Raw genomic sequence first — 20736 nt, forward strand, 5'->3', positions numbered from 1 at the left:
TAAACTATGGTTTATGTCTCCTACCCACCTTTTCTATGTAAAATGTAAAAGAATAAATGCCAACCGTACACTTTCAAGTGCCAGCACTAATTATTGGGCTTGGAAAGGTAGATGGTGTGATTATTACAAAAGTTCTTGAAATAAACAGAAATCAGTTTTACAAATGGTAACCAAGAATAGAATAATGCTAAATTTTTCTGATTTGACCAATCCTCAAACAACATGCAAAATTAATGAAAAGGAATTTGGGCATCTTTTACTGTCACTGATATCAACTATAAAACAAAAATAAAAATTGGGAATTAAATAAAAATGAAAAAAAACTGCCCCAAGATTATATTGTTTCTAGATAAAAATCTATGCAACTTGTAGTACTGGAGAGAATTAAAATCAGGCTAATCTATACAAGGAAAATAAACTCATTAATCTGGTTTTACTACTGAGGTCAGAAAGGAAGCCACACTATCATGGCAAGGGGTGGAGTCAGGGAATGCGATACCTGTTATTGGTTTTTAAGTAGATCATGGCCAAAGCTAGAGTGGCACCTGGACAAGTTACATCAACATTTATGGTATCTCCTTCCTATCAAAAACAAAAAAAATATTCATGTAAAAGAGTTTTGAAATATTACAAATTCTTCTGAATATAAATTCTTCTTCTGGCCTATGCTTAAAATTAACAGATATACAAATGTCATTAAGAAACATACTATTTGCAAATTCACTTCTTAGCTTCCAAAATTTTGATCTGTTGCTTTACTATGGACTTACTTTGATTTGATAACTTGGGGATTTATGCTTCTCCCTGTGCATTCCTGCTTGAAAGCGCCTATGACCTCCAACCATGTACTGATACAGCTGCTCAGGCACATTGAGATCAGACATACCTATCAAATTACTGCCATGCTGGAAAAGGAAATAACAAACACGTGAAAGGAAATCTTATGGAATAAGATCCATAACACATACAAATTGACAAATAAAAGAACGAACTAACTTGAAAGCAGTGTATTTTGTGGGTTTTTTTAATTAAAATAACGACTACTCATAACTACTACTTAATATTCAAACAAGCTCTTAATTATTCACATTAAGAATTATAACACTTAATATATTTAAGTTAATACTTTCATTTCACAAAATAAAGGCTTTATAATACAGTTAATGATACTAACAAAAGAAATTACTAGATATATAAATGAGACTTGAACTATGAGCACCTGAGTCCTTTCATTACTGTGCCTATGACCTCTTTCAGCAACAATAACTATAAATTTTTTTTTATGTTTATTTTTGACAGAGACAGAGACAGAGCATGAGCGGGGAAGGGGCAGAGAGAGAGGGAGACACAGAATCTGAAACAGGCTCCAGGCTCTGAGCTGTCAGCACAGAACCCGACGCGGGGCTCGAACTCACAGACCACGAGATCACGACCTGAGCCGAAGTCGGATGCTCAACTGACTGAGCCACCCAGGTGCCCCATCAGCAACGATAACTATAATAATAAACTTACTGAACACTTTCTCTGTTCCAGGTACTATTCTGTATGTTTAACATGGATTAACTTACTTAATATAACAATTCTACCAAATAGCTACCATTTTATAGATGAGGAAAGTGAGGCACCAAGATATTAAGCCCAAGGCTACATAGCTAGTAACTGGCAGGGGTGGATATAAACAAGGATATAAAACAATCCATGCAGTTGCTTAATCAACCGACAATACTGTAGTTAAATGACATAACTCACTCGTCAGGACCAAATCAAGATCCCAATTTCCAGTATGCTGCTTTTCCATTGCACCATCTGCCTCTTTAATTCACGTGTCAAATGTGAAGAATCAAAAACCTAATAGACAGTGAACTTTCCTTATATAATTTAGTTTCAGTATAACACTGTACTAGTGGTTAAGGAACCCACATTCTAGGTGACAGTCATTTAATGAAACGTTTCTGATAATTCTACACTATGTATCATGGATGTGGTTAAAGATGGATCAAAGTGATACTACATTGCCACAAAGCAAATACTATGGTGGCAACATTCTGAGATCCCAGTGAATACCAGGGTGCCAAACAAAGATCATGGTTTATCTCTAGCAACTACTATAGACTCTTAAAGCTCCCCATCATATACACATTTCCACAATTTTCTTTTTTTTTTTTTCTTGTCTGAAGGGGCTACCACTTCATCTTACGTCCTAGATTCTTGGAGATATTTTATTCCCTTAGTTCATTCATGAGCATTTACATCTAAGCCAGGGGGATATAAACCTTAAAGCCCACTTTTTCAATACAATTTCTCTCCCATTTCCAAATCTAGCACTTTGAAAAATATGCAGAAAGAAAAAAGAGCTGAGAATCAGGTTAAGTCAGAGTAAGACAGAGTGGTATTCAGAGTTAAGTACCAAGATCATTTGTCTCAACATGCAGATAATTATTACTGAAGCATCTGAAGGCACAGAGAGGGCTTACCCCCAAGCAAACCATGCCCAGGGCCAAGCCAGCAGCTAAGGAGTAGGACTCTCTGTCAGTGCAGTATTCCATTTCGGGACCTGGGGGCCGTCCTGTAAAAGAAAATAACACAGTTCAAGCTGGCCTCTTAAAATTCTATCATAAGGCTTAGAATTAACTTTCTAGTAAGTTGCGTAAGAACCATGAATTCAATATGACCTCACTCAGAAAGATACATTAGTACAAATGGTATCCACAATTGTCAGTTTACTGCAAAATAAAGCCCAAAACGGTTCTTTTCATGTACCAATTTGAAAGCAATGACTTTCAGACACTGTGAAACATTGGGTTTTATTAAGAAAAAAAAAAAAAAGTTATCAAGAAGTAGAAAAAAATTCTTGAAGGGTACTCATAAACATTTTATTTTTTAATCTCTTGCATTTTGTTTTTGTTTTGCTATTTCCAATCCACTCATTAGAGGGGGTAAAAAAACATGTTCAAATGATAATGATGGACAAGAAGGATGCTATGTTTTTAAGCTAAATACGGGTGGCTAAATAAACGAGGGTGGCTCAGTTGGTTGACTTAGGCTCAGGTCATGATCAAGCAGTTTGTGAGTTCGAGCCCCATATCGGGCTCTGTGCTGACAGCTCAAAGCCTGGAGTCTGCTTCAGATTCTGTGTCTCCCTCTCTCTGCCCCTCCCCTGCACATGCACGCATGCTCGCACTCTCTCAAAAATAAACTTTAAAAAAATTTCTTAATGTTTTGAAGCTAAATGTTGTATTTCTAGGCACTTATTTTGAATCTACATAATAGTGAGCCCTACTGTGCCAGAAGTTCTGTGTATGGATCCTAAAAGTTTGTCTGGATACTAAATTTATACGTTTAGAGGCGCCTGGGTGGCTCAGCTGGTTAAGCATCCAGCTCTTGATTTCCGCTCAGGTCACGATCTTGTGATTCGTCGGTTTGAGCCCCACATCAGGCTCTGCGCTGACAGTGTAGAGCCTGCTTGAGATTCTCTCTCCCACTCTCTCTGCCCCTCACTGACTCGTGCGAGCACATGCATGCACACTCTCTCTCTCTCAAAATAACTAAAACTTAAAAAAAAAAAAAAAGAAAAAGGTACTGAGAGAAAAAAAAAAGACCAAAGGTTACCTCATTAAATATGATCTGGAGCTCAACAATGGGCTCACCAAATAAACACGCAAATTAATAATCTGCACACTAATATCAGTCTCAGAAAATATTACTTTTTTTTTTAATTAGCACGAGAATATTCTAACAAAAGCTACTATTTTTCCCTTAATTTTTATGATTTTTACTATCATTTTTACTTTGGCTCCTGCAGAGTGGAAAATGTATGCTTATGAAGACACAGCACTATTAATACCATACCTATCTCAGCCAACAGGACTTCCGCAGTGTGCCTGTGAGCTGTCCCCTGATATACAAGGCCAATGCCAACCACTGCAGCCACCTGGACATTATGAGGAACATCAAGCTCTGTGGACGTTGGGGGTAAGAGGGCAGGAATGTGAATGCTAAGAAGCCGAGTAATTGACATATCCATGGTGCCCAGTTTAGCAGCAGAAACACCAAGGAGCAGTCCAATGCTTGTCATTTCATGACCCTAAGGTAGAAAGTAGAATGAGATGTAAATCACTACCAAAACAAATATGTAGTCTTAAATACAGTACTGCCTGCCGGTACTTTCAGTAAGCAATTTTACTGACAGGCAGAGTGAGAAGTGACAATACAACAGCAAACTAAACAGACGTAGTTCTTTTCTCTCACAATGCTAGTGCCCTAATGGAGGAAAAAAAGCGTTGGATTAAAATATACAAATACATTATTTAAAAGGCAGTATACTGAGAATGCACAAAATAATATGAAATAGTATTTTTAAAAAGCCTAATTTAGATTAGGAGGAGCTGGAGAATTATTAAGAATCTCTGAAGAAGTAAAATTTACAATAGGACCAGAAGGATTAGTACAAATTAGCCAGGAAAAGTAGTGGAAAGGGAGGAAATTAGCTTTAGGAAGTAAGAGAAAATGAGGTCAGGTGAGAGAACAACATTGTAAATGGCTCTGATGTGATTCAGAAAATAAACCTTCACATTAACGGTTAAGTGACCACAAGATGCCATGACAACTCAATGAGAAACGAATAGTCTTTTCAGAAAATGGTGCTGTGATCATTGTAGACCACATGCAAAAGAATAAAGTTGGACCCCTTCCTTACATCATTCACAAAAATTAACTCTAAAATGGATCACAGAACTAAATGTAAGAGCTAAAACTATAAAACTCCTGGAAGAAAGCACAAGTATAAATGCAACAGGACCATGGGTTAGGCAATGAAATATGATACCAAAGCACAGCAATTAAAAAAATAGATGAGGCGCGCCTGGATGGCTCAGTCGGTTGGATGTCTGACTTCAGCTCAGGTCATGATCTCATAGTGTGTGAGTTCGAGCCCTGGGTTGGGCTCTGTACCGACAGCTCAGAGCCTGGAGCCTGCTTTGGATTCTGTGTCTCCCTCTCTCTCTGCCCCTCCCCTGCTCACACGCTGTCTCTCTCTCTCTCTCAAAAATAAATTTAAAAAAATTTTTAATAAAAAAATTAAAAAGTAGATGAACTGGGCTTCATTAAAATTAAAAACTTTTGTGCTTCAAGGATACCATCAGAAAGTGAAAAGTCTGCCCACAGAATAGGAGAAAATTTTTGCAAATCACTTATCTGTTAATGAACTTAGTATCTAGAATATATAAAAAATACAACTTGGTTAAGGCAACCCAATTTTATTTTATTTTTTTTTCAACGTTTTTTTATTTATTTTTGGGACAGAGAGAGACATAGCATGAACGGGGGAGGGGCAGAGAGAGAGGGAGACACAGAATCGGAAACAGGCTCCAGGCTCCGAGCCATCAGCCCAGAGCCTGACGCGGGGCTCGAACTCACGGACCGCGAGATCGTGACCTGGCTGAAGTCGGACGCTTAACCGACTGTGCCACCCAGGCGCCCCAAGGCAACCCAATTTTAAAATAAAGGATCTGAACAGACATTTCTCCAAAGAAGACTTACAAATGGTGTATGAACACATGAAAAGATGCTCAACATCATTAGCCATCAGGGAAATGCAAACCAAAACAAGGAGGTATTACTTCACACCTACTAGGATGACTACAATTAAAAAGACAGACAAGTGTTGGCAAGGATGCGGAGAAACTAGAATCCTGATGTATTGCCGGTGGGATTGTAAAAAGGTACAGCCACTCTGGGAACAGTTTGGTAGTTCCTCAAATTTAAACAAACATTTACCACATGACCCAGCAATTCTACTCCTAGGAATATATCCAAGAGAAATGAAAACGTACGTCCACACAAAAACATGCATGTGTTTACAGCATCACTAATCATAACACTTAGAAAGCAGAAATAACCCAAATATCCACTAACTGATGAATGGATAAATACAGTATATCCATACAACGGAGTATCTACTGAGCAATAAAAAAGAATGAAGTGCTAATACATGATACAACATGAACAAACCTTGAAAACATTATGGTAAGACAAAGAAGCCAGTCATAAAAGACCACCTATTTTATGATTCCATTTATATGAAAGGTCCAGAATCAGTAAATCCATAGAGACAGAAAGTAGACCTGTGGTTGCCAGAGGCTAGAGGGAAAAGGGAATGGAGTTACTGCTATTGGCTATGAGATTCCTTTATGGACTGATGAACATGTTCCAAAATTAACAACAGTAATGGATATACAATTCTTTGAATACACTAAAAACCACTGAATTGTAGACTTTAAACGGGTGAATTTTTATGACATAAAAATGGAAGAGTTCACACCAAGAGAAAGAGTTTGGTTTGCCAAGCTCTGATGTGAAAAAATGTGGTTTACCAAGAAGCTCAAATGGCCAGTCCCTATGGTTGGAATGTGGAGAGCAAGGGGATGAGAGATACAAAGCCAAGTTGGACGAGTGGGATCACATAGACTCCTGGAATGTGTATCAAGAGCAATGCAAAATCTTTAAAAAGTTTTGACACGGGAAGTCTTTAGAAAGATCACTCTGCCTGCTGTGAGAACAATGGATTTAGAGGAACAAAAATAAAGAAGAGCAAACAGAACGATTAGGAGCTACTGCAGTGGCCCAGGTGAGGCACAATGCCAGGAGCTGAGAGTCTCACCTTGGTCAAGTAGTCATGGATATTGAGAGTAGCCAGCTTGGTAAGGTGCCCATTCAGACCCAGGGCCATGAGAAAGCCAGCATATTCATTGGCTAACTCAGCATGCTTAGGCTTATTATAAACAATCCAAGCTGAGTCGATCTGGGAGGCAGGGGCTATCTTCAGGCCAGCAGCCACACCATTGTGGAAGCTGGCCCAGCTTGTCATGTTGGGAGGCACATCGATGTTTCCACTGTTAAGGTCTACTGTTGTGTTCCGAGGAGGGGCCCGTCCTATTCAGGCAAACGAATTTAAAATTGAGAGAGTAATAATTCATAAATCCGTAATTATTCAATTTAGATTTTTGAAAACGAGATTACCTTTTCTACATTTGAAACCCTTAACCCCATAATAGTTGGAATGATATTAGGTTACTGTGAGTACTTAAACTTTTATACATGTACGTCAAACCTGATTCAAGGTGGAAAAATACTACTTGTTTAAAATAATTCATTATCTGAAACTGGACCACTTTTTTACATCATATATGAAAATAGACTCCAAAGGATTAAAGACCTAAATGTAAGAAGTGAAACCAAAAAACTCCTAGAAGAGAACATAGGCAGTAATTTCTTTGATATCAGCCAAAGCAACATTATTCTAACTATGTCACCTAAAGCAAGGGAAACAAAAGCAAAAATAAACTAGTGGGATGACATCAAAATAAAATGCTTTGGTACAGCAAAGGAAACCATCAACAAAACAAAAAGGCAACCTACTGAATGGGAGAAGATATTTGAAAATCATATATCTAATAAGGGGTTAATATTCAACTTCTACAAGTCAACATCAAAAAAAAAAATCTAATTAAAAATGGGCAGAGATTCTGAATAGACATCTTTCCAAAGAAGACATACAGATGGCTAACATATATGAGAAGACATTCAACATCACCAATCATCTGGGAAATGCAAATCAAACCCACAGTGAAATATCACTTTACACCTAACAGAATGGTTAGAATCAAAAAGACAAGAATTAACAAATGTTAACAAGGATGTGGAGAAAAAGGAACCCTTGTGCATTGTTAGTGAGAATATAAATGTGGAAAACACTATAGAAGTTCCTCAAAAATTTAAAAACAGAAATACCATTTAATCCAGTAATTCCACTACTGGGTATTCACTACCCCTCAAAAACAAAAGCATTAATTTGAAAAGATACATTCACCCCTATGCTTACTATAGTATTATGTACAATAGCCAAAATATGAAAGCAGCCCAAGCATCCATCAACAAATGAATAAAGATGTAGCATGGGCACGCACATATACACATACACACACAAAGATGCACGCACGCACACACAAACACACACACACAGAGGAATTTTGCTCAGCCATTAAAAGGTATGAGATCTTGCCGTTTACAACAACATGAATGAACCTAGAAGGTATTACGCTAAGTGAAGTAAGTCAAACAGCTAAAGACTAATACTATATAATCTCACTTATATGTGGAATCTAAAAAACAAAAGAAATGAATAAACAAAGAGCAGAATCAGACCTATAAATACAGAGAATAAAGTGATGATTACTAGAAAGGAGGGGAATAGGGCAATGGCCAAAATGGGTGAAGGAGAGTGGGAAGGAGATACAGGCTTCCAGTTATATAATGAGTAAGTCACAGAAATAAAAGGTGCAGCATTGGGAATATAGTCAATGGCATTATAACAACATTCTATGGTGACAGATGGTACCTATACTTGTGGTGAGGATAACACACAGTTACTGAATCACTATGCTGTACACCTGAAACTAATGTAACATTATGTGTCAACTCTACCCCCAAAAAATAATAATAATTATTTTAAAAACAAAATAATTCATCATCCTTTTGCCAAAATACATGGGGCTAGAATCAGATAACTGATGCCAATTTAACTTTAATCAGACTAGCATTAGGTGAGCATGCACTATAAAACCCACTGTAACCCATAATATTGAGAAATGAACACACTTCCATCTCACAGAAGTAAAAATCCACACAACCAATCAGAAAGGTAATTTAACAATATGTTATATCAAAGCCTTAAAATCTTGCTGTCCTAGGAATTCCACTTTTAAAGCAATTAAACTAAATGACTACACCCTCCTGACAACATGTTTATAATAGCAAAAAAAATGATAACTTCCAACAAAACCAGGTTGTTTACATAAACTATATTCCATTAAATAAAATACTCTGGAGCAAACAAAAAATCAAGTTGTTGATTAAAAACATGTATACAAATACCTACCTACCTACACATATACACAATATAATTGTACACCTATGTTTGGTAGGTATGAAAGGATTCTCCCTCTACAGTAAATTTTAAAACAATTTCTAAAACAGATTCAAATTTGCTGATAATTAAGCACATATAAAATTATAAAATAGAAAAAACTGAGAACCATACATACCAAAATGTTAACACCAGTGAACCCTACCAAGTGAGACTACTGTACTTGAGCATTTACATATTCTACTTTAAGATTATTTAAAGTTCAATAACCTCACCATTATCAGTATCTTTCTAAACTTTCCCAAGTGCCTTTTTATATCATGAAATGGTTTCATTAAAAGCAAAACTTAGTAACAGGCTCCATGCTACGTCCCTCAATGTTTACTGTGCTTTGCTATTTGAGCTTTGACAACCACTAGAGTAGCTATTAATAATATATGAAATCACTGGGGATAGAAAGAACACTTCTTTGGTTTTAACTAAAACAATTCAACAACGCCACTAAAAATAATACTTAATCATTTTCCTTTCTTGCTGAGCACAGAATTTAACATACCAGTCAAATTCAATTTAGGAATAGGCAGTGGTTCCGTTGGAACAGGATGGTATGAAAACAAGGTAAACATTCCTCGTCCTATGGGAAGGGCCATAGTTCGCTGACACAACTGGAGCAATCTATAATTAAAATCAAAACCAACATGTGAAAAACCTTTAAGCAAAAAGAAATTGGAATGTAATCTGTAGGAAAGTATTCCAAAAGAAGAAGTGTTGGTAAGATGAAATCACATCAAAGTAAATCCAAACAAAGATGTGATCCAAACGTGGTTATTCTCATTTTAATACTCTGTTCCCCTTAGAAATTCTAAGAGAGAGATACATTTCCTTTCTTTTCATATTTGCTTTAAGTGAAAACCAGATGGGCTATAAATCAAGCCAACCCTCCCTGGACATCCACAAAGAGAAATGTAAAATTCCACTCTGATGCTAACCTGCTCAAAGGAAAATGTTGTATGTTTTGGGTTTCCTCGTTTTGTTATTTTCAGACTAACTGCATCCACTACATCTCTGGGATCCTCCTCCCATCCTTTCTGCCACCAAAGCCTGAGTAGTGCGACCTCTGTGGCCTGTACACAGGAAAGAAACTCCCTATATTGGAAGCCAGTGGATTGCATAGTGTCTCCAGGGAAAAAATAATTAGTTTCACTTACATGATGGCCAAGATTTATAGGATTAATAGCATTATAAATCAGTTATATTCAAGGTTAAAATGGCTTCAGTGGGCTCTAGTTTGAAACTAATACACCACTCTTGTTTCTATATTAAATCCTGTTCCATGTAGCCCCTTAAAAAGAAAAATCAAACAGAAATTGTGGAAGTAGGGGCATTTATAATCAGGAAACAAACACTTAACACAAGTTATATCTGAAGAAACAAAAAAATCCCTTCAAAGGCTTTTTCTCTGCAGACAAAGCTATTCATAAGCACATTCTCTAACTGTATACACATACAGCTTTTCTAATTTTTTGGTGAGGAAAATTTGCTGTCCTAAGATTCTTTAGGAACAATGCCCCACGTTAATTTAGAATCAGAAAAATTCAAGGCAATCCCATAGAATGTTTTTAGCAGAAACCTTAAATATAATTCACAAAACTGTGATAACGGAAACAATACTGTAATCCTTTCTATTTAAGATGTCACTGATTATAAGACGCATCACTATTTCATGAAGCACTAAAAAAATACTGCCAATTAAACTATAATACCTACTGACTGAAAAACATATTCTGATTTCAGAGATATTAAAAGGTTAAAAAAAAAAAAACTAGCATCGTATCAATGAACTCAGTTAATAATCATGGCTAACTGCATTCAGCTTTACTACATACTGGACAGTGTTCTAACCACTATGTAGAAATAACTCACTGTACACACAGAGCAACCTTGTGATGTACGAATGCTACAATTATGCCTATTCTTATAGTTGAGGCAACAAGAAGTTAAGTAATTCATCCAAAGATACCCAACGGATACTGGCCAACCTAGGCTTTCACACAACTTCTCTGTCACTCAATCTCCTCTATTACCTAGGTATATATGGAGAGGAAAGTGTGAGAGGAAGGTTATGACTAATTCAGATCTTCAGCACCCTGAGGCTAAGTGTGGATGGTCCTTCCCCTTAAAGCAGTACCACAGTAAGCAAAGTTAAGGAGAACCAGAAAATCATAGTGGAAAAATTACAGAGGATAGATATAAGGCAGGTTAACAGGACAGGAAAGAATTTTAAAATATAAGTGGAATTGTCCCAAGGCAACAACCCTGAAATGTCACAGAATGGGTACTACTGAGTCTTACAATTACCAACAGAAATAATGTATGTTAGAAAATGGCAGCAGAGAAGTTTCAGAGAGTATTACTGATCAGATCAGAAAAAAAACTTACTGGTATAAGTTTAAACTACACTAAAAACTTTATATTAAGCAAAATGGTCTTAGAGTCACCTTTTCTAAATAGCACATAGCTATATTTCGAGAGGAGGGTCACATGTCATCAGATACTCTTACGTTTCAAATACTTTGAAAAAATGTTATGGTTTACCAAGTTTGAACAAAAACTTAAAATACATGGTACTTTTAACTCCGAAGTATCTTTTTAGGGTTTTAAAGCACAAAAAAACATTGACAAGAGGGGCGCCTGGGTGGTTTAGTCCATTAAGTGTCTGACTCTTGATCTCAGCTCAGGTCATGATTTCATGATTCGTGGGATTGAGCCCCGCGTCATGCTCTGCTCTGACAGTGCAACCCCTGCTTGGGATTCTCTCTCTGCCTCTCCCCCATGTGCGCACTTTCTCTCTCTCAAAATAAATACATAAACATTAAAAAAAAAAAAAAAAAAACACCGACAAGTGATAATGACATGTTTCCTTTACCTGTTTTCTTTTTCCTCAATAAACTCATGGTCACTGAGTTCTGGATACTGTACTACATTGACACGGACAGGATGCGCACTTTGAAGAAGTCTTCGCACGTCCTGCACCCTTAAATCTTCACTCCATATTAATGACATAACTTCCTGATTCATGTCATTCATGCCATCATCTTCCTCCTCAGTTTCTGTTCCTGAAGGAACATCTGATGAGAGCACCTGAGTAACAGACTTGGTTGTAATAATTTAAAAACCAACCACCATGCACTTACTGAACACAAAGATATATAGGATGATGCACTATGACTCTATCAGTACAGAGAACAAAGCTGGTTTGGGTACCCAGTGTATACTGGGACTTCAATCTAGAAGTCTTTTTTAAAAGTACAATCATATTGCTCACTTGGGAAAATTCTTTATTGAGCTAAGGGAAAAAACATTAGATTTAGGACAATAGCTGACTCCATTAGAGAAACATTCTAAATAAATAATAAAAATATAACTATATCCTAAATGTTCTAAAAAGGAAACAAATTACTAGAAGTGGAATATGAAACCCACTCACTCTTAAATAATATCTTTGATTAATATAAGCAGAAGAAAACAACCTGGAAGGGTATATACCAAAGACTGGAGAAAGTTAACAGTACTTTCTTACTTTAGTACTTTAAAATGGATCATAATTGATTTTCACTTTTTTATAAGGATGTTTCTTAATTGGATTTCTTAATCAGACTGCAGCAAAACAAGCAAGAAGGGTTAATCCCTTGATTATCATTCTTTCTCAGAAGCTCAGCACGTGCTTTCATATGAGCCTTCCCCATCCAAATAATTCAATCACACTTCAACCTAGGTATGAATAGCATGAAATCTTCTCATTTTCTCTCAAGGATTTTATACTCCTTTAACAAAAAATTAATTCCATTTAAAATGCTAATGTTTTATGACATTTAATGTGGAAGCAACATTAGCTGGAAAAAAAATAATAGATATGATTAACCAATCCTTCTTACTTAGTTCATAAATATTCATTATGGTTCCTATGGAATATCTAATTTTGAAAAAACTATATTCTAATGGATGAGTTTGCTATAAAGTATAGACCCAAATACCCAATGCACTGAAAATAGAAGAGTTATAAAAGGTAGCCTCAAATAACTGAACAAATTGAATTTAGACAGAATTACTTAAAATCACACCTAAATACAAGTCAAAGATTATCAATATCATTTGGTTTTAGTGCTAATGATGTTAAACTGCTCTCATAATAGTAACAAAACAAGTCTAAATACTAAAATTTATCTTGGTAAATAAAAGGATCATCATATTATTAGCAAAAAAAAAAAAAGAAATGGTTTTCTCTTTAGAACAAGACAAATAGTAATTCAACTAAGAGCTGTTATACAAGTATAGATAAAAAGCAAGATATGCTGGGCCAACGCTGCTGGAGATGGGATCCACAGCAACAGCTTCTGTCACAGACCCAGCAGGCAAATTGTGATACAGACTCGGAAGGTCTGAAGAAGCATTAATAGCCTAAGACCTAATGTGGATTATAAATAGTTACATTTTGATTAATATGTTCAAAAGCTAGTAAGTGATGAGGCAAATGTGTGCTATTCTCTTAGGGATATAAACAAAGTTGAAGAGTCACCTGGAGTGGAAAAACCATCCCAGAATCCTCTCTGATCCTCAGGGTAATGCAATACTACCATTTTTTTTTTTTTTTAAGCTAAATAGAGTTCTAAAAGAAGTACCAGAAATTCCATTTTTAAGTTTTAAAAACGACTGATTTTAAAAAAGAGATCCTTAGAGAGTAATGATGTATTTGATTTTCTATTGGTAGTCTTCTCAGAACCCATTCTTTATAAAAGCAGACTGGGGGGGTGGGTGCCTGGGTGGCTCAGCTGGTTAAGCATCCAACTCGGTTTTGGCTCAGGTCATGATCTCACAGTTAAGTTGGTGAGTTTGAGCCCCACGTTGGGATCCACACGAACAGCACGGAGCCTGCTTAGGATTCTTTGTCTCTCCCTCGCTCTCTGCCCCTCCCCCATGTGCAGGCACACGTGCGCACACTTTCTCTCTAAAAATAAATAAATAAACTTTTAAAAAAAGAAGTAAAAGCGTAGGAATGCAAACTGGTGCTGCCACTCTGGAAAATAGTATGGCGGTTCCTCAAAAAATTAAAAATAGAACTACCCTATGACCCAGCAACTGAACTAACCAGGTTTTTATCCAAGGGATACAGGTATGCTGTTTCAAAGGGGTACATGCACCCCAATGTTTACAGCAGCGCTATCAACAATAGCCAAAGTATGGAAAGAGCCCAATGTCCACTGATGGATGAATGGATAAAGAAGATGTGATACACACACACACACACACACACACACACACACACACACACACAAATGGAGTATTATACGGCAATCAAAAAGAATGAAATCTTGCCATTTGCAACTATGTGGATGGAACTAGAGAGTATTATGCTAAGCGAAATTAGTCAGAGAAAGACAAATGTCATATGACTTCACTCATATGAGGACTTTAAGACACAGAACAGATGAACATAAGGGAAGGGAAGCAAAAATAATATTGAAACAGGGAGGGGGACAAAACATAAGAGACTCTTAAATATGGAGAACAAAGAGGGTTGCTGGAGGGGTTGTGGGAGGGGGGATGGGCTAAATGGATAAGGGCCATTAAGGAATCTACTCCTGAAATCACTGTTGCACCATATGCTGACTTGGATGTAAGTTAAAAAATAATTAAAAATAATAATAGTAATAATAATAATAATAATAATAATAATAAAAAGAGTAAAAGCAGATTGGAAGACTGACAAAGGAAAGAATTTCAGGAGGGATAATCTAAGACATCTTCTAAACAACTTTAGTGTCTCTTATCCCAGCTCCCAAAGAACTTTTTCCTGCGACTTCAGTTTTATGTGATTAAACAGATGTATTTACATCTATTTCAAAGGTTAAAATCGAGAAATTCACATCAAAAAAAGTAGGAAAGAGAAAATAGTTACATATTCAACATGAGGCTATTAACTACGAAAGTAGTTACTTACCAATTTCACTACCAACAAGTAGAGAAAGAGTCATGGTACTGGATGTATACACTCAGCACTTGTCCTAACTCAAAGCAAAGTCTAGGCAAAACAGAGCCTTCACAAAATCTCTGTTCCCATGTCAATTCATAAATAAGAGTATCTGCCCAATTATAAACCCCATGGCATAAAACATAAAAGACAAACTGATATATACACTTGGAAAAAGACTTAAGAGAAAAATGAAGATTTCTACTTCGATTTTGAGACTAAACCTGAACTTTGAACTTTCAGTGTTAATACTCACAGATTTCCCTTTGGGCAAGTTTCCCTCGCAGGCCTGTTTGGACAGATCCTGCCGTCCGATCAGGAGACAGACAGCTTCTGGCCAGTCTGAAGCAGGCTGTTCACGACAGTGGTAAATTGCATCTCTGATGGGAAGAGCAATTCCAAAGGGAAGAGTTTCCAAGTCTCTTAAAGTGAAACCTTGTGATGAAAGGAAAGGAGAACATTTTTCATTCAGACCTGCTATTGTCCCAATTATCCTCTGTCTGAAATTAATCAATATCTATCCTGACAAATAAAAAGAGAAATTGATTCCGTTCACCTTACTACCAGACTAATGTCTTAACATCAGGGATTAGTATAAAAGGTCTCTTTAAAAGAACTAAAAACCTTCAGAAAAAGAGAACCCAACAGGAAAGACAGGAAGGACAAAAAGACATTTCCCAAAAAAGAAACACAAATGGTCAATAAACATATGAAATGATGGTTTATTTCCTGAGTGATCAGGAAAGTTCAAATTAAAAACTACTAAATATATAATTTCATTCATTTGACAGACAAATATTAAATAAAGTAAATCAACACCAAGTGTTGGCAACTATGTAGAAAAATAGTAATTCCCATCCACAGTTGGTAGTGGTACAATCACTTTGGAAAACACACAGCATGTACACATAGGTCCACCCCTTATGGTCCATTAACAGCCATACAGAAATTTGTGTACATGTGCACCAGTCACAAGTATTAACATACTGATTAGCAACGCTATTCACTCACTATGACAAAAAAAGGGTAGGGAGGAAACAGCCCAACTGCTATCATCAATAGAATAAACTGGAATATATTCAAACCATAGAGTATAGAGCAGTGAAAATGAATGATCTATTGCTACATGAGTTAATACGGATGAATTGAGTGAAAAAAACAATTTATATCTACATTCATTTATATGAAGTTCAAAGACCTACAACACCAAGCAACAGATAAAGATGATAAAACTATGGGGGCGCCTGGGTGGCTCAGTTGGTTAATGATCCAACTTCGGCTCAGGTCATGATCTCACAGTTTGTGAGTTCAAGCCCCATGTCCGGCTCTGTGCTGACAGCTCAGAGCCTAGAGCCTGCTTCAGATTCTGTGTCTCCCTCTTTCTCTGCCCTTCCCCCGCTCATGCTCTATCTCTCCCTCTCTCTTAACAATAAATACACATTTAAAAAAAAAAAAAGATGATAAAACTATGAAAGTAATGAGGGAACAGGGCGCCTGGTGGCTCAGTTAAGCGAACAACTGGCTTGGGTCATGATATCGCAGTTCGTGGGTTCGAGCCCCACATCAGGCTTGTGCGGACAGCTCAGGGCCTGGAGCCTGCTTCAGTTGCTGTGTCTCCCTCTCTCTCTGCCCCTCCCTTACTCACTCTCTCTCTCTGTCCCTCTGAAAAATAAGCATTTAAAAAAAAAGAATGAGGGAAGGTAATAAAAAACCTCGGTTTAGCCTGCAGCAGTAGGCTGTGTGAGAGAAAGATATCACACGGAATGGACATGCAAGAGCCTTCTAGTACACTAGCAATGTTCTACTTACAATGGTAGGTGACCTCTAAACATACACATTTTATGCATTCTTTTATATTATACCATACTTCATATTTAAAATTTTCAAGACCTTAGGTAAATTAAAATTTATTTTTCCTGTAACGAATTTTTCAATTTTATACTATTATATATTATTTATTAATATTGGAAGTTGATTAATTATTGAGGTAAAAATGTTCCCTTCTACGAGAATAACACTTTTATTAAATATCATACGATATACAAATGGACAGAACTAACTCATCTAATGTTTTTCAGCACAGGTATCTTATCTGTAATACTATACAATAATATTGTAATTTTCATGAGAGCATATTTAAAACAACAGTGAAAAACTAAGTCGTTTAGAATATTCTTTCAACGTTTTTTATTTATTTTTGGGACAGAGAGAGACAGAGCATGAACGGGGGAGGGGCAGAGAGAGAGGGAGACACAGAATCGGAAACAGGCTCCAGGCTCCGAGCCATCAGCCCAGAGCCTGACGCGGGGCTCGAACTCACGGACCGCGAGATCGTGACCTGGCTGAAGTCGGACGCTTAACCGACTGCGCCACCCAGGCGCCCCTAGAATATTCTTTAAATAAGAACTCAGACATCCTGTAATATTCATTACACCATTATTTTATAACAGACTATACGATAACATTGTCATTTTTTATATCTTCATATCCATAATTTAAAATTTTTAGTTCTTTATTTTCAAAAAAAAAAAAAGGTCTTTAGTATTTTACTCCATTTAAATCCTAAGAGCACTGGCTTCGAGAAAAGAGAACAGGGAACTCCTTTCCTCCCTTTCCCTCTTTCCAGCTCTATCCTCATCTTGGAGCCGAAACCACTAGCCTATATTCTTCAAAAACACACCCTGAAGTGTTTGTACAATTACTTTTACAATTAGCCAGAAATACTTTCTGATATCTGAGTATTACAACTGCTTCAAGTCTGTATGTGTAGTGATTACAGTTCTCCATTCTAAGGCCAGTCCACATAGCTACAGCTTTAATTGGCCTAAGGTGAAGCAAATAAACATTTCTGACCCATCGAGAGATAAAAGCTGGTATACTAGGTATTATAATCCGGAAGGTATGACATGGTCAGGGAAAGGAAGTGAGGCTTGAAGCGCCTTAACACTGGTCCTGCAGGATCCTTTCATAGAACGAGAGTCCCTCTCTTCTCCTGCTTCCCAGTTCTAGCTCGCTGTGAAGAAGCACAGCCTACTGAACAAGGAGGTGTCCAGGGAAAGCAGGGGGTTCTCACCAGTATCTCAAAGACACATGAAAAGTAACAAAGACTACCTTACCTACATCAGTCATCCAGAGGACTAATCGTTCAGCTAGACTAGAAACTGATGTAGAATGCCTGAAACTAAACCTGTAAGAGAAGAAAACACAAAAATATTAAAAAGAATAGTAAAATGCAATAATGTTTTATATTTTTAATGTAAAAGCATTATCTGAATAAAAATCACCTGTTTTCTTCTTGTTCTGCTTGTGACTTCTGGGGGGCTAAAAGGCAATGAAAAGGAAATTTTATTTTGATAGTTATCCTGATAAAGAGAACATATAACAGAAGACACTTGGAAATGAAAATTCAAACAACTCTTAAAAAAAAAGTAAGCAGTCCTCTGGCAGGCTGGAAAGTATAATAATTTCCCTGAGGCCAAAATAGTCCTTTTTTGATAGCCATCTGCACACCAGGAATCTGTGTTCTCACCAGAAAATGACCGCGCTGGCACTCTGATCTTGGGTTTCATTACCTCCAGAACTGTGAGAAATAGTTTGTTGTTTAAGCCACTTAATTTACGGTACATTTAGTACAGAGGCTCACACCGACTAAAACAGAACCTGAATAGAGAAACTTATAAAAATAATTGACTTAAACTCAATTATGTCAATAATTTCATTAAATGTAAATTAATACTCTGTGGTAGGCCAAATAATAGTCCTCAGAGATGTCTATGCCTGGTTGCTGGAATCTTTGAGTATGTTACCGTACTTTGCAAAGGGGATACTGAAGACAGTAAGATTAAGATTATGGACAAAAAATAAAATTAAAATAAAATAAAACAAGTCCTTTTTACATACATTGAAAAAATGTAAAATTTGTTAGATGTGAAGTACTCCTGGTCTCTGAAAATTAGCTATAAACCACAGACAAGAACAGTGCAAAAGGCCACCACTAAAATGAGGCAAGACATGGCCTCTAGAACACTTAGGAAATCTTTAATTTTTTAATCTCAATTCTGATATTAACATTTGTAAAACTGTGTTTTGGGGGAAAAAATTCATTTTGGGAAGTCTAACATTACACTGACTTACCTATAGTTATCCTGGATAAATACTGTGAAGATTCATCAGAAACAGAGCTCTCATTACCAAGTATGTAGAGTGCAATACTCTGCATAAGGAGAAAATTTACATTATTTTTCAAACGAATGACGTATAATTACACAGAGGAAAATTCATCTATTTTAGGTGTACAGCTTTGAGTGTTGACAACATACAATAATACAATCACTACTACAATCATGAAGTGGAACACTTCTATCACACCAAAAAGCTCCCTGCACCCTTTGTAGTCAATCTACTCCTCCTACACCCAGCACAGGAAACAACTCCTGTTTTCTTTCCCTATGGTTTTGCCTATTCAACAATATCACATAAATGGAATCTTAGATTATATAAGCTTCTGTGTCCTACTTCTTCAACTTAGCATCCCTCTGAGATTCATTCACATTACTGCGTGCGTCTGTAGTTGGTTTCTTTTTATTGCTAAGTAGTATTCCATTACACAGATGTACCAAACTTTCTCCATTCATAAACTGACAAACACTTGGGTTGTTTCTGGTTAGGTGAACCCTAACCCACACCCTTCACTTTGGCCTTCAAAGGTCTCATTTGAATATTTGCTACCACCAATATCTGCACCTGCACTAAGCTTTTTTTTCTTTTCAAAGAAAGCAGCACGATTCCATTAAAATTTTACTATAATGCAGGAGAATCTTAAAAACTCTATATTCTAAACCAATACAAGCACTGCAAATGACATAGTCCTGAACCTAACTGACATCATATCTCACAACGAAAAGTTGTAATACAAGTATCTACAAGTTGACTAACATAATTTAAGTTGGAGGCTGACCAACTTGGTATATTCTTATTTCTCTGGCTCCCCTTTGTGGCTAGATACACATCAAGTCTCCCCCCATCCAGCAGAGTTGGACAGTACCAACATATTTGGTGGTTTCACTTAAATGTTTCTACATAAGCATCAAGGATGTAAAAGTTCTGGAATTAACCTGCTCTTAATATTTTAGAAGGTTTTTTTTTCACGTATGTATTTTGAGAGGAGGGGGAGGTGAGAGAGAGAGAGGGAGAGAATCCCAAATAGGCCATGCTGCCAGCATGGACTCCAATGTGGAGCTCGATCTTATGAACTGTGAGATCATGACCTGAGCTGAAATCAAGAGTCAGACGCTTTATGTATTGAACCACCCTGGTGCCCCTAAACCTGCTCTTAATATTTTATAAATATATTTAATGCCACTGAATTAACTGTACACTTAAGAATAGTTAAAATATTATAAATACATATATAAATATGTTATGTATATTTGACTACCATTTTTTTTTAAAAAAAGCAAAATTACTCTCCTGCATGTCTGTTTCAGAGTCATGGGGGCTCTGAAGCCTTTCTCAACATGAAGAAAAGCAGGATGTGGAATAAAAGAAAAGACGAGCAGGGTACATAGACATTTATAGTGCAGTGATATCTGTGGAGGAAACAAAAGCATGAAATTCTCCAATAAGCCTGGGAAGGCCCCGTCTCTGGGAAGGTCCACAAAGGACCCAGGCTGCTCCAGCGAGAAGGGGATGGGAACGTGAAGGAACTCACCTTTACCAAAGTCCTTTGTTTGTATCTGAAGGTTTGAACTCAGACATGAACTAACTGAATAAGGGATGCTGGATG

General features: G+C 36.8%; 1 protein-coding gene across 4 annotated transcripts in view; it reads right to left on the reverse strand.

Annotated features, from left to right (window-relative positions):
- ANAPC1 (anaphase promoting complex subunit 1) overlaps positions 1-20736 on the reverse strand; it is a 94993-nt gene that overhangs the window by 33661 nt on the left and 40596 nt on the right. For all 4 annotated transcript variants that reach the window (XM_058683280.1, XM_058683277.1, XM_058683279.1 and 1 more), the window contains exons 22-32: positions 19086-19164; positions 18236-18272; positions 18068-18138; positions 15208-15386; positions 11850-12064; positions 9480-9598; positions 6659-6930; positions 3850-4084; positions 2475-2566; positions 771-905; positions 500-582 (exon numbers count right to left, since the gene is read on the reverse strand). In XM_058683280.1, coding sequence (XP_058539263.1) covers positions 500-582; positions 771-905; positions 2475-2566; positions 3850-4084; positions 6659-6930; positions 9480-9598; positions 11850-12064; positions 15208-15386; positions 18068-18138; positions 18236-18272; positions 19086-19164 — 1517 coding nt within the window. The remainder of the gene's footprint in view (positions 1-499; positions 583-770; positions 906-2474; positions 2567-3849; positions 4085-6658; positions 6931-9479; positions 9599-11849; positions 12065-15207; positions 15387-18067; positions 18139-18235; positions 18273-19085; positions 19165-20736) is intronic.

The sequence above is a fragment of the Neofelis nebulosa genome, chromosome 9, assembly GCF_028018385.1.
Source record: "Neofelis nebulosa isolate mNeoNeb1 chromosome 9, mNeoNeb1.pri, whole genome shotgun sequence".
Lineage (NCBI taxonomy): Eukaryota > Metazoa > Chordata > Mammalia > Carnivora > Felidae > Neofelis > Neofelis nebulosa.